Genomic DNA, 14,301 nt, shown 5'->3' with positions numbered 1-14,301 from the left:
AAGATCTAGTTCAGGCAGAGATGTTGGTCTACAGGAAAAAGACCCTGGCTGTGCCCTGCAGCAGGAGAAGCCCCTGGAGGAAATTAATGTCTGCACTCTACATCCATAGATGGAGAGTTATGGGCAATATCAATGTCTCAATGTTATCCTATACATGCATAAAAGCTTTAGCACACACCCATGGCCCTTCCAGAGGTAGAGTTTTCCCATTGCATGCTCCCCACATTGTATCTGTTGAGCTGTACCATTGGCTTTCATGAAAGCATTGATCCATGATAACATTCAGCAACCCTTACAGCCTCCCCAGTACTTTTTAACCACCTCATTCAACGCACGAGTGAAATGTGGAAGACTTACCAGTCTGTGCCTTCGGCTAAATACCTGGGCTGGGGCCCCATGGGTTGTGGAGTTTGCAGTTGGTGGCTGAAGTCAAAGCTGGGGTGTAGCCGGTGAGGCTGAACGGACATGCGCTCTTGAGCCCGCCTGTGGGGAGGAGGAGACCAGCAAGAGAGTCAGCCATGCAGGAGGCACTGGTACCTATGGCTCCTGCTCCGAGCCCATGTCAGTACACCAGAGGAAAACCCAAACGGTTGGGCTTGTGAATATGTGTCCAGGCAGGTGTCAGGGAGGATGGGAAGAGGAACCCAGAGCTGTGTCATTTACTCGTGGTCACCACGGACATAAGGCAGACCTCTGCTCACCCCCTGCAGCACCTACAAGTTACAGGAGAAGCTCTTTGGTGGCAACATGGAGAGAAAAAGAGGAAACCAAACTACTTCTTCCTTAGCAGCTTTGTGCCATTTGCACTATTTGCTTTTCTCCACTGTCAGCCCCAAAAACAACGCACGAGATAAAACGTGTCCCTGGTTCGGCCATTATCCATCATCATAAAGAAGCTGCAGGTTGTCTCGCCTCCCTGTGCAGTCCATAAAATCCTGGGGAACCTCATTCATAACAGGATTACTCAGGAGTAACTGAAAGCAGAATTTACTCTCGCTGGCCTTTGCCAACATTTCTCTGAGTGATGGACAGGCCAGGCTGGGATCCAGCTCCTCCTCCCCCAGCTCGGCTGCCTTTGCAGGCAGGGAAAGGAACGTGGTGGAAAATATAGCAAGGTTTTTCTAGGGATTTGAGCCTCTTCTCATGATTATTGCCCATTTGAACTACTTGGGGGAAGAATCTGTGCTGCTTGATCAACATTCACACCTGGATAGAGACAAGGTACAAGCAGGGTTTGCACTACAAACAGGCTCGTACCGCCTGCTCCCTGCTGAGTCCCTGCTTACCAGTGGAGCCATGGCAAAGTAAATCTACAGGAAAACACTAGAGCAAAAGGAGCAGGGAACTGCTAAATGAAGAATTTTTCACGCAGCCACAGCTCAGAGGCTTCACTTTTGAAGGCACAACCCAGAATGCCATTACTGGGACCTCGTGCCCCACACCTGTAAGGTTTTTGACACCCTCCGCCAATGCAGCTGTGCTTTCAGAGACCAGACAAGGTGTTCCTGCCCATTTCCACACCACAATCCACTTGCAAACAGAACACTGACAGCATTTACCAAAGCAGCTTCTGCATGGAATTCTGCTCCCTGCTTTTATTTGAATTCAGCTTATGACTAAGAGATAAACACTTGTATCATCGGTGCCTCAGCCTCACACATATTTGCTACCCAATTATTAACTAATCATTAAATCCACCTAAAATCCAGCTTATGCAAAACAAAACAAGGATGAGAACACGCAATTTTCAGACAGAAAGGGTATGGAAAGAAAGTGTTTTCCATCTGCAGCATTCTTTCCAAATGAAGCATTATTGCAAAGACTCATCCTCTGATTCTTGATCCATGGGTACAACCCACAAATAACTTCCATATGTTTCCAAAAAAAAAACCCTCTCCTCTCCTACATGATATCTAAATCCCTCTCTCAAGAAACACAATCAGAACAAGGCCAGTCATCCATTTCCACCTCTGCTGAATTACAGTAATTCTCTCTGCAGTCTTCAGCCCAGTCTGAATTTAGGCTGCTATCTGTGATTGAATGTGCTACAGGTCAACAACATCATTCCCTCCTAGATCTGGGAAGCCTACCTAGACCCAGAGGAGCAAACTCTTTATGTGCAAAACCTGACAGGACAGGTGGTTACAATCTCTTCCATGGTTTTAAAACAGCAGCTGCAAGGAGACAGCTTGTACATGTAGTCTATCGGTCTCTCTACCACGCAGGACAGGTTCACTTCAAAATCAAGGTGTTACTACCGTGATTCTCCTACAATAACAGAATCACAGAATCATAGAATTGTCTAGGTTGGAAGGGACCTTTCAGGTCATCTAGTCCAACCATCAACCTAACACTGACAAAACCATCACTAAACCATGTCCCTCAGCACGTCTGCCCATCTTTTAAATATCTCTAGGAATGGTGACTCCACTGCTTCCCTGGGCAGCCTGTTCCAAGGCTTGACAACCCTTTTGGTGAAGAAATTTTTCCTAATATCCATCCTAAACCTCCCCTGGTGCAACTTGAGGCTGTTTCCTCTTGTCCTATTGCCTGTTCCTTGGGAGAAGAGACCAACCCCCACCTCTCTACAACCTCCTTTCAGGGAGTTGTAGAGAGTGATAAGGTCTCCCCTCAGCCTCCTTTTCTCCATACTAAACAACCCCAGCTCCCTCAGCTGCTCCTCACAAGACTTGTTCTCCAGACCCCTCATCAGCCTCATTGCCCTTCTCTGGACACACTCCAGCACCTCAATGTCTTCCTTGCTGTGAGAGACCCAAAACTGGACACAGCACTCGAGGTAGGGCCTCATCAGTGCTGAGTACAGGGGTATGGTCACTGCCCTAGTCCTGCTCATAATAGGTGATCTTGGGACATACTAGATGAGCGCAGTATGGATCCCCATGAGAAAGGTACACCTGCAGGTGCAACCTGCCCTGCAGTACCTTCTGGTGGATGCATTTTAGGGTTACACAGGTGAACTTGTGAAGAAAACCCAACGTTACCAGCACGTACTGCCGGGGCTTTGCAGAAACCACTTTGCTCAAGTGAGGCTGATGTAGCTTCTCAGCATCCTTCAGGAAGAGTAAGACCCTCTTACCTGGGATGGGGCATGAGCCGGTGGTGCTGTGCCTCAAGGAGCTGCTGCTGGAGGAGGTATTGCTGGTGAAGTGTCTGAGGTAGGAAGGAAGATCCGGCCACATCCTGGAAGGGCAGGGCTGGCACCGGTGCCAGGGGCTGGTGCAGGGGACCACTGTGCTGGTGCGCAGGGGCCATGTTAGGGGTCAGCCCCGGCTGGGGCTGCACCGTGTGAGGCAGGGTGAAGTCAGCGGAGAGCTGAGGCTGGGGACCCAGGTGGAAGTGCCGGCAGGAGGTAGCATGGGGATGCTGAGACCTTTGAAAAGGAGCACCTGGAAGAGAAGAGCACAGCTGTCACAGGGGCCAGCGGCAGCTGGGGCATCCCAGCCTGTTGACTGCCCATCCAGGGCAAGAATTGGGCAAACAGCTCTTTCTCTCCTCTGCCAAAAGAGTTTAAAAAAACCAACCAACCAACCAAACAAACAAAAAAAAATCAGGTCAGCTAACATGAATTTCAAGGAAAAATGATGATTTTGACAGATAGTTTTTCTCCTCCAAAAAACATTAGAACCAAAACATGGGTTTGGGTTCAAAGTGACATTTTGGTTCCAAAATGAAGTGAATATTGATGAAAACTGTTCAGCTTGTTTTGGTTTGCCTGTCTTAAAGAGAAAAAGAACAAAAATTTTAGTAGGGCCTGCAGCAATAATACAAAGGGTAATGGTTTTAAACTAAAAGTAGATTCAGACTAGATATAAGAAGAAATGTTTTATGCTGAGGGTGGTAAAACACTGGCCCGGGTTGCCCAGAGAAGTGGTAGATGCCCCATCCCTGGAAACATTCCCGGTCAGGTTGGACTGGGCTCTGAGCAGCCTGATCTAGTTGAAGATGTCCCTGCTCATGGCAGGGGGGTTTGGACTAGATGGCCTTTAAAGGTCCCTTCCAACCCAAACCATTCTGTGATTCGATGAAAAAGCCTCAACATTTTAAAAAATGTTTTTTTAAAAAAAATCTGTTTTCTAAAATATATTTTAATGGGTTATGAGCTCACTGAAATTTTCAAAGATCACTAACTTTCCATGCAATTCAAGGTATTTCTTTGCCTGTCTAAAAATGTCTCACAGGCAAGTAAATAATCTCTGCTCTAAGAAAGCATCTCTTGCTGACTGCAGGACGTGAATGAGACACCTTTCACCTCTGAGATCCGGGATTAATACCGTGGGTCTTTGCTGAGACACTTCAATAGCCCGTCCTGATGAGCTGTATGCAGGGAGAGAGCAGCTGTGGGAAACACAACACGGACTGCTATGAGACCAGCTATGAAACTGGTGGGAATGAGGAAGAAATGAGGTGTGAAAGGTATCCATAGGGGAGGCTTTTTGCAAAACATCTGGCACTGGCTCACACCTCCCTCAAGATCCTTGCTTGGATGAGTCCTTGGCCCAATACAGCACGTTAATTCCTACATTGCCGGGGCATTTACAGGCATCACAGCAAAACGTTTGGCTCTTAAATGAGGGAGAAATGCAGCTCAGAGGTGAAGGATGAGACCCAAGTGAGGCTATTAGAGATGCCTCTTTCCTGAGGATCAGCCCCAAGATAGGACACCTACCCTTTTCTGCAGTCTTCTGAACATCTCATCTCCCTAAAAACTTCTCTTTATTTTTTTTTTTTAAATCCAGGAAAAACAGGACAAAAAGACACTGACTGTCATCCCAAGACACGAGCCAGACATATCCACAATGCCTTCTTCACCCAGATGCCTTCTGCTCACATCTCCCTTCTGCCAGCAGGCAGGGCCAGTCACAGAATCACAGAATGATATGGGGCTGGAAGGGACCTCTGGAGATCATCTGGTCCAACCCCCCTGCCAAAGCAGGTCCACCTAGAGCAGGTTGCACAGGAACGTGTCCAGGTGGGTTTTGAGTGTCTCCAGCGATGGAGACGCCACCACCTCTCTGGGCAGCCTATTCCAGTGCTCTGCCACACTCAAAGTGAAGAAGTTCCTCCTCATGTTTAGATGGAACTTCTTATGTTCAAGTTTGTGCCCATTTCTTCTTGTCCTGTCACTGGGCACCACTGAAAAAAGACTGGCCCCATCCTCTTGACACCCACCCTTTAAGAATGTATAGGTTTTGATCAGATACCCCCTCAGTCTTCTCTTCTCCAGACTAAAGACCCAAGTCCCTCAGCCTTTCCTCATCAGAGAGATGCTCCAGGCCCCTAATCATCTTTGTGGTCCTCTGCTGTACCCTCTCCAGCAATTCCCTGCCCTTCTTGAACTGGGGAGCCCAGAACTGGACACAGTACTCCAGATGGGGCCTCACCAGGGCAGAGTAGAGGGCCTGTGACCTGCTGGCCGCACTCTTCCTGATGCACCCCAGGATGCCATTGGCCTTCTTGGCCACAAGGGCACATTGCTGGCTCATGGTCATCCTGCTGTCCACCAGGACTCCCAGGTCTTTTTCCTCAGAGCTGCTCTCCAGCAGGTCAGCCCCCAACCTGTACTGGTGCATGGGGTTATTCCTCCCCAGGTGCAGCACCCTACACTTGCCCTTGTTGAATTTCATCAGGTTCCTCTGCCCAACTCTCCAGCCTGTCCAGGTCTCGCTGTATGGCGGCACAGCTTTCTGGTGTGTCAGCCACCCCTCCCAGTTCTGTGTCATCAGCAAACTTGCTGGTGAGGGTACATTCCATCCCTTCATCCAGGTCACTGATGAATATATTGAAGAGGACTGGACCCAGTACTGACCCCTGGGGAACACCACTTGTTACGGCCCTCCAACTAGATTGTGTGCCCCTAATCACGACCCTCTGAGCTCTGTCTTTCAGCCAGTTTTCAATCCACCTCACTGTCCACTCATCTAACCCTTACTTCCTGAGCTTACCTATGAGGATGCTGTGGGAGACTGTGTCAAAAAAAGCTTTGCTGAAGTCAAGGTAGACAACATCCACCACCCTCCCCTCATCTATCCAACCAGTCATCGTAGCCATCGTAGAAGGCTATCAGGTTAGTCAGACATGATTTCCCCTTGGTGAATCCGTGTTGACTACTTCTGATAGCTTTCTTTTCCTCCACATGCTTTGAGATGACGCACAGAACGAGCCGTTCCATCATCTTTTCAGGGACGGAGGTGAGGCTGACCAGCCTGTAGTTTCCTGGGTCCTCCTTCTTGCCCCTTTTGAAGACCGGAGTGACATTGGCTTTCCTCCAGTCCTCGGGCACCTTGTCTGTTCTCCAGGACCTTTCAAAGATGATGGAGAGCAATGATTTCTTCCAGCTCCCTCAGCACTCGTGGGTGCATCCTATCAGGACCCATGGACTTGCGGATATCCAGTTTACTTTACTGATCTCTAACTTGATCTTCCTCAACCAAGGGGAAGTCTTCCTTCATCCAGACTTTCTCTGTTACCTCCAAATTCTGGGACTCCTGAGGGCTGGCCTGAGCAGTAAAGACTGAAGCAAAGGAGGCATTCAGCAACTTCACCTTTTCTGCATCTTCTGCCACCATGGCACCCATCTCATTCAACAGCGGGCCCACATTTTCTCTAGTTTTCCTTTTGCCTCCAATATACTTGAGAAAACCCTTCTTGTTGACTTTGACATCCCTTGCCAATTTTAATTCCAAGGAGGCCTTGGCTTTCCTTGTTTCATCCCTGCATACTCTGATGGCATTCTTGTAATCTTCCCAAGTGGTCAGTTCCTTCTTCCACTCAGTGTAAACTTCCTTCTTCCACTTGAGCTTTTTCAGAAGCTCCCTGCTCAACCACGCAGGTCTCCTGCTTCCTTTGCCTGATTTTCTCTTAGGGATGCACTGATCCTGGGCTTGGAGAAAGCGATATTTCAATGTCAACCAGCTCTCGAGCCCCTCTACCTTCCAGAGCCCTAACCCAGGGGATTTTTCCTAGCTGTTTCTTGATGAGGTCAAAGTTAGCCCTCCTGAAATCCAAGGTTTAAGTCCTACTTGTTGTTTTGCGCATACTACCCACGATCCTGAACTCTATCTTTTCATGGTCACTGCAGCCAAGGCTGCCCCCAACCTTTATGTCCTCCACCAGTCCCTCTTTCTTTGTCAGCACTAGGTCCAGTAGTGCTTCTCTCCTCATTGGCTCCTCCACCACCTGAGTCAAGAAGTTATCATCAATACACTGGAGGAACCTCCTGGACTGTACATGCCTGGCTGTGTAGCCTTCCCAGCAGACATCAGGGTGATTCAAGTCCCCCACGAGAACCAAGGCCTGTGATTGCGAGGCTACTTTGAGCTGACTGTAAAAGGCCTCATCAACTTCCCCATCCTGATCAGGTGGCCTGTAATAAACACCCACAACAGTGTCCCTCATATTGGCCTGCCCCTTAATCCTCACCCACAAGCTCTCAACTCTCTCTTCATCTGACCCCCAGGGAGGGCTTTAGGGACATCTCCTCACTCTCTATCCATTCCTTAACATAGAGGGCAACACCTCCGCCCCTCCTTCCTTGCCTGTCCCTTCTGAACATCTTGTAGCCCTCAGTAGCCACACTCCAGTCATAGGATTCATCCCACCAGGTTTCAGTGATGGCCACTATATCATAGCTTTCCAGCAGCACAGTAGCTTCCAACTCCTCCTGTTTGTTGCCCATGCTGCATGCATTCATGTAGAGGCGCTTCAGCTGGGCTGTTGGCTGTGTCACCTTCTTAGAGGAACACCCCTTGAGGTGTCTCACAGGTGTTTCTCTGTTGACTTCAACTACCTCAGGAGCTGCTGGCTCATCTCCATAAGACTTTGACTGTAGTGCAGTGTCACCAACCTGCCTCAGGGCAACAGGCTGAAGGCCCTTACTAGCACCCTGTTCCTCTAACCCTGATGAGATACCCCACAGCTTGTCACAGACAAGCCTGATATTATCCCTCTCCCCCTTCACATCTAGTTTAAAGCCCTGTCAATCAACCCTGCAATCTCTTGGGCAAAGACCCTCTTCCCCCTTTGAGAGAGTGGCATCTTCCATTTCCTGTCAACAAGCCCGGTGCTGTATAGGCCAATCCATTGTCAAAGAAACCAAAGTTATGGCGGTGACACCAGCCACGGAGCCATGTATTGATTGACTGGATTAGTTTGTTCCTCCCAGCGTCATTGCCCACAACTGGAAGAAGTGATGAAAAAATATCCTGTGCCCCAGTTTCCCTTACCAACCCTCCCAACTCCCTGAAGTCTCTTTTTATTGCTCGTGAATTGCGAGTCGCAGATTTCTCTGCACCTTCATGGAAAATCAATAATGGATAATAGTCTGAGGACCATACTAATCCAGGAAGTTTCCTGGTGACGTTCTTAACCCAGGCTCCAGGAAGACAGCAGTCCATCACAGCAGCTCAGGGAGCCCCAAGTGCTTTCTGTTCGTGTCCGTGTGGAAATGGGAAATACATAAAGCAAGCCAGATGCCAGCAAGAGAAACAACAGGAAAAGACCTAACAGAAAGGAATAGTTTGAAAAACTGTGCATAACTAATTACACACAGCATCTCTTAAATACAATCTAATCCTCTGCCCCTAATCTAATCCCCTCCAAGAGAGGCAGCAGGTAACATATGCCACCAGGAGCAGAACTTAAGGTGATAATTTCTCATACTGCCAGATAACAGCATTATTTGGCTACTCTATTAATTAAAACCAGAGGAGGTGGGATCAGACCCACTGTCCCCCAGCAACAGACCTGCAAACCCAGACCCATGAGCCATCCATGTACCCCATCCCTGGTACTGCAGGTTATATTTGCTGCCATCAGCTTGGCCCCAATTCACTGTACCTCACCAACAGGTAAAGGTGAAATAGGGATCCTGTGCTGCCCTAGCCCATTGCTCAAGCTGAGCAACACCACAATAACAGGGAGATGTCTCCTGACTGCTGAGTTTGCTGGGCACTTGCAGAGTGATTCATGGTGAATTGCTCAACCTCTAATGGCCATGAGTCCTCCCAATGGAAAACAGCTGTGGCAAGTCACGGATGAGCTATTTTACACCTCCAGGTCCTCACAGCACCTGAGGATTAGGTTTTAGAGCAGGTTCAAGTGCTAATCCTTCTGCACACCACAAACACTGTGCCACCAGGCAGCAGTTTGGTCGCATTTCAGACAAAACTAGTTTAGGACACAAGACAGTGAAGCTTAGTGATATTCCCCCACATTTACTGGGACAAATTTTGTAGCACTTGAGAAACTGGCTTTTTCTGCTTTACTTATCTTCTGCATCTCTCTCATCTCTTGATGCCTGGTGCAACCTTAGCCAAGGATTTCCAGCCTTTTGCTGTATCTTGCAAGGCCTTAGTCTGATTTAACAAAACATCTATCTGGACCTTTGATGCTAGAGCCATGATGAACTAGAAAGCACAGGGTGAGCAGATAATCTTATCAGAGCTTTTGACTTGAATTTTTCCTCCCACATCAAGAGAGTCCTTGCAAGGAACTTGGTCATACGCTTCCCTGCAGTCCAGAAAGTGCAAATTTTGTCTCAGATATCTGGGCAGGAAGGCATGCAGGGCCTGTGCAGAGCCAACATAACCTAAAGTAAAAGCCTAACCCATTTTGGTTTGGCGCAGAGAGTTAATTTGCCTTATTTTAGGCACTAGTTAATTAAAACAAGTATTTTTTAGTATTTTTCCTGGTACCTACTGGTGCAACGATGCATTTCCCTCCATAGGAAAAATGCTATCAAGATGTGACCGAGATCATATGATTAAACAAACCCCATCAATTTGTCTTAACGTAATTCACTGTCCTGTCTTGTAATTGTTCATTCCCTACAATGAATCCAATTGCTGATGAGGATTTTGACAGCAAAGCAAAGACTTTGGGGAATACTTCAGCAAATCTATGCTTATTAGCAGGCATCAAATCATATAGCTGGTATAACCGAACCAGCTTGCACAACAAAGAGCCAGTCCTTGCCGAGCATGGTACTGGTGGACCCCAGAAAGCCCTGGCAAACAAATAACTGTGCACAACAGAACATTTCATCTCCGAGTTCTCTATTTTCAAGTTTACCCTCTTCTGTTCGTTGTATCTAGCCTTGGTGAAGACTGCTTTCCAAGTCCACATGTTGACCTTGCGTACACCAGGTAAATCCACTCACCATGACCAACACCAGAATCTGGCTCGCAGGTGCTGACCACTATTCAGTCTAACAGAGGATCTCACGTCAGCAGTGTCTATTAACGATTACTCCACAAGCACTTCTTCCTTGTCTTTCCCAAGCAGCAGTTGGGTCCTAGATCCCATTTGCATTGGAACTGACAACCATTGCCCATAAAATGCTTCAATAAATTTTAATTTATGGGTTTAATCTGCTTTTTGCCTGAACAGTAAGGTCTGCCACAGCAGAGAGCAATCCATGACCAAAAGCCACTATGACCAGATACCCCACTCCAGCTTTTGTTTTCACTCCCCAGAACAAGGGTAGAGCCGACATTTTCATTAGCTAAACTTTGAGGACATTTCTGCAGCAAAGGTGATGAGATTGGAAACTGTGTCTATCAAGCTCCAGAGCCGTTAATTGCATCCTTCATGAGCCATGTTCCCCACTGCCTGACCCAGTGGTGGCTGCAGGAAGGCAATGTTGCTCTAGGAATGTCAAGGCAGAGACCCTCTCCCCACTCAATGGGCTCCAGAGTTTTGGTCCTCATCCTAAAGCAGGATTATCCTTCTCCATTGGGATACTTCGATTTTGCAGGAAAAGGGGTCAGCTAGATCTTGGATGTTTTTTTTATGATCTACCCCAAAGGCACCTAACAGGTTTATCAGCTTCAGTGACCTTTTCTGCAAACACTTGTCTCCCCCAGCTGAAGAGGGCGGGGGAAGCCCAGTGTCCTTGCTGCAGAGGCAATGCAGTCCTCACCAGCCCTGAGAGGCTATTGACCTGAGGCCAACCTGAAAACACATGTCCCCATGTCCAGCCAGGTCAGGAGGACAGGGTCCTCCCGGTGACATGAGTAGCTCCAGCTGCTCATCTCTGGAGCCGTGGAGGGCTGATTTCTCTGGGCTCACTGTCAGGCTGCCCACCAGCCAGAAATCTTTCTTTCCTGATCCTGTTGCTTCTTCCTTTCATTGCAAAGCTATTGTTGTGGCAGATGATGACAGCTCAAAGCAACATCAGATCAGCAGCTCTGAGATGAGCAATGCGTCACTTCTGTGTCAGCAAAGCAAACAACTTGCTTCAGTTTTGTGTAGTCTCCCATTAACTGGTTGAGGCCAAATGTCCTTGAGATCAGAGACTTCTACCTCAATGCAAGCATCTAAACTGAGTCATTTCTTAGCAGAACAGGGAGGCTGAGAGAGTTGAGGGTGTTCAGCCTGGAGAAGAGAAGGCTCCAGGGAGACCTTAGACCCCCTTCCAGTCCCTAAAGGGGCTCCAGGAAAGCTGGGGAGGGACTCTTGATCAGGGAGTGGAGCCATAAGATGAGGGGGAACGGTTTTAAACTGAAGGAGGGTAGATTTAGACTAGATATTAGGAAGAAATTCTTTCCTGTGAGGGTGGTGAGACACTGGAACAGGTTGCCCAGAGAAGCTGTGGCTGCCCCATCCCTGGAGGTGTTCAAGGCCAGGCTGGATGGGGCTTGGAGCAACCTGGTCTAGTGGGAGGTGTCCCTGCCCATGGCAGGGGGATTGGAACTAGATGATCTTTAAGGTCCCTTCCAACCCAAACCATTCTATGATTCTATGAAATACACTGGGGGTTTATTGGCAAATTGATTTTTCTGAGCTTCCCAGGCAAGTTGGGTACCGATATTTGTTGGTATTTGTTGGCCTGGCCCAAAAGAGGCTATGGCACGGCACGATGGTATAGGACCATGGGTCATGGATGCCCCATCCACCTTGTGCCTTTGGGTGAGCACCAGCAACACCTTCCTGCCTCGCGTGATGCTCTGATATCAGCAGCTGCCCCAACCAGTCTGGCTCCCCTCTGATGCCACTAAAGATGCTGCAGCTTCACGCCGTGATGCCGAGGACACCCACAGAGCTGGGTCTGCTCTATTCCCCACATCTACACATGCTGTGGTCCCATCTCCCTACCTGCACCATGAAGATGATCTTCAGCTAAAAAGCGCGTGGGCAAGATCACTTAACAGCTATTTATGAAGCACCCAAAACACTTCGCTGGAAGGTGGCGTTACGGGCTGCAGTCTGAAACCGAGGAAGTAGAAATTTGTTTTTAGAAAGCCAACAGATGATGCAGGCACTTGGATAGCTGAACCTGTTTGGCTGCTCGCTGCTGTGCCGTTTCTACCCTTCACTCATGCAGGCTCCCAATGTGGCAGAAACCCGCGGGGAAACTCATCACATCCTCCTCGCCACCGCTTTCTCACTTCCATGGCTTTTTCTTTATTTTTCCTCAGTTTTACAGTTATATTTACTGTTTCTATACATTATCTGAAGCAGCCTGGACCTTTTTTTCATTAAAAGAAATGCTCCCAATTCCTTCACACCCCCAGGCGAAACCCGTCAATGACAAGTTCATATATTTTTGCAGGTTGGTATGTGACCAAGTCACAGAAATGTACTGAGTATTTCTATCACTGGGGATTCTCCTTTAGCATCAGTCAGGATTTGACTGTGCATATGCACATGCAAATTTATCCATCCACCACTATTTCACCCAGAAAGGCTCAAGGAATCCATGTGCTCATTAAACACTGACCCATATCGGAGATGCAAAGCCTCTGGGTAAACCCTGCAGAGAGGCAGGGGATGCTATGAGCTTTATGAAAAGAAAACTCAGAAAGCAGAACAATTAATTTCCACCTCTTTTCCTCATAGCAGCAATATTTTTGAAGCGATTGGGCTACTGGGAAGGACAGAGGATCAGGCCCAGCATTGGGGATGGGTATCTCCAGCAGATGGCTGCAGCTCAGGGAGCACAGCTGCCTCCGAAAAGAAAACAAAATCTGTCTTAGGCTGTTAAGCTGCCTGCGATGCATGTGAATTTTTCCCCTGGGTAAGGCAACCTGGCCAGCTTGCTGAGGCATTCATGGTCAGTGTGTAAGCCGAGGGGGCAGAGAAGGGAGGCGGGGGCTATTTATACATCTCGGTCCCATCGTGGCGGAGGGGGAGGTGGCAGCTCCCAGAGAGCCCTGGCTTCACTTGCTGACAGGTTTTGCAGCCGTGAAGCATCCGCCCGTTGCAATCGGCCGAGCCGGGGGCTGGAACCACCTCATCTCAGCCGTTTTGCCCTGATTAGAGCCCCCACAATCCCTCCTCCTGCCCTGGGATGGCAGATAAACTCCATAAACCAGAGCCCGCCAGGCTTTTAATAGCCCAGGCACCTGCAGCTTGTTTCCCTGGATGTGCATTAAAATTCCCCTTAGAGACAGGAACATGGTGGGAAGTTAGCATCCATCCCGACGGTATACAGCAAGTAAAGGCTAAAATTATGGGATCAGCTCCGGCTTCATGTGGCACACCAAGGACTGCATTTACACACAAGCTACTAATCGCCTGCCACTGTCAGCCATGTCTTAACCCTTTGCAAATTATTTGTGAATATACCCTTACTAAATGAGTTAAATTGACTTGCTAATAGGAAATGAGGGGTGACAACACACCTGGAAAAAAAAAATATTAAACAAATAAGCCCCCAGACCAAACCCATGGTATATTCAGCTGCATATAAATTTAGCGGTCTTGCACAGAGGGAGATATCATGCTGTCTCATTCCCATTATAGGAGAGCAAACTGCAGGGCGAGGAGATCGGGGCAGGGAGGATGGAAGAGGAGGAGGAAAGAATTTGAGAAAAATTTATCAGACGGGAAGGAATCTGCCTCACTTTCAGCACCTTCGCCAATAGCTTTCTCATTTCATTTAGCAAACAGGAAGAATTGTGCCAAAAATAATAGACAGCCAGCTCAAATCCAGCCCAGGGTGCAGCCTGCTGTCCCACACCTCTAGTGCCATGGAATGGGTAGCAGACCCCAGCAGCAGCCCATGGATGGACAAGGAGCAGCCCCAGCACATGTTAGCGATGGATAAAGAGCATTTTTGTTTGCCTTATTTGCTTGGTCAAGCTTTGCAGCACCAGGGATTGAGTCAGGATGGAGCCCCGGTGGTGGGCAAAGGGCTGGCCCATGGTGGTTGGTGGAGCATGGTTGGGTCCTGGGTGGAAAAATGAGGTTTTCATCCTCCCACTCAGAATCTTGTACATTTGATGGAAAAGGGCTGCAAAGGGGTTTTAGGGGAACAGGGCTGAGATGGGCTCCCTCGTC

The 14,301-nt window shown here is 48.4% G+C and overlaps 1 protein-coding gene across 1 annotated transcript in view; it reads right to left on the bottom strand.

The window, feature by feature from the left end:
* LOC141476695 (E3 ubiquitin-protein ligase ARK2C-like) overlaps positions 1 to 14,301 on the bottom strand; it is a 55,797-nt gene that overhangs the window by 11,084 nt on the left and 30,412 nt on the right. Inside the window, exons 2-3 of the mRNA XM_074165505.1 lie at positions 3,098 to 3,407; positions 358 to 483 (exon numbers count right to left, since the gene is read on the bottom strand). Coding sequence (XP_074021606.1) covers positions 358 to 483; positions 3,098 to 3,407 — 436 coding nt within the window. The remainder of the gene's footprint in view (positions 1 to 357; positions 484 to 3,097; positions 3,408 to 14,301) is intronic.

This window comes from Numenius arquata, chromosome W (genome assembly GCF_964106895.1).
Source record: "Numenius arquata chromosome W, bNumArq3.hap1.1, whole genome shotgun sequence".
NCBI lineage: Eukaryota > Metazoa > Chordata > Aves > Charadriiformes > Scolopacidae > Numenius > Numenius arquata.
This window is presented reverse-complemented; position numbering and strand designations above follow the sequence as displayed.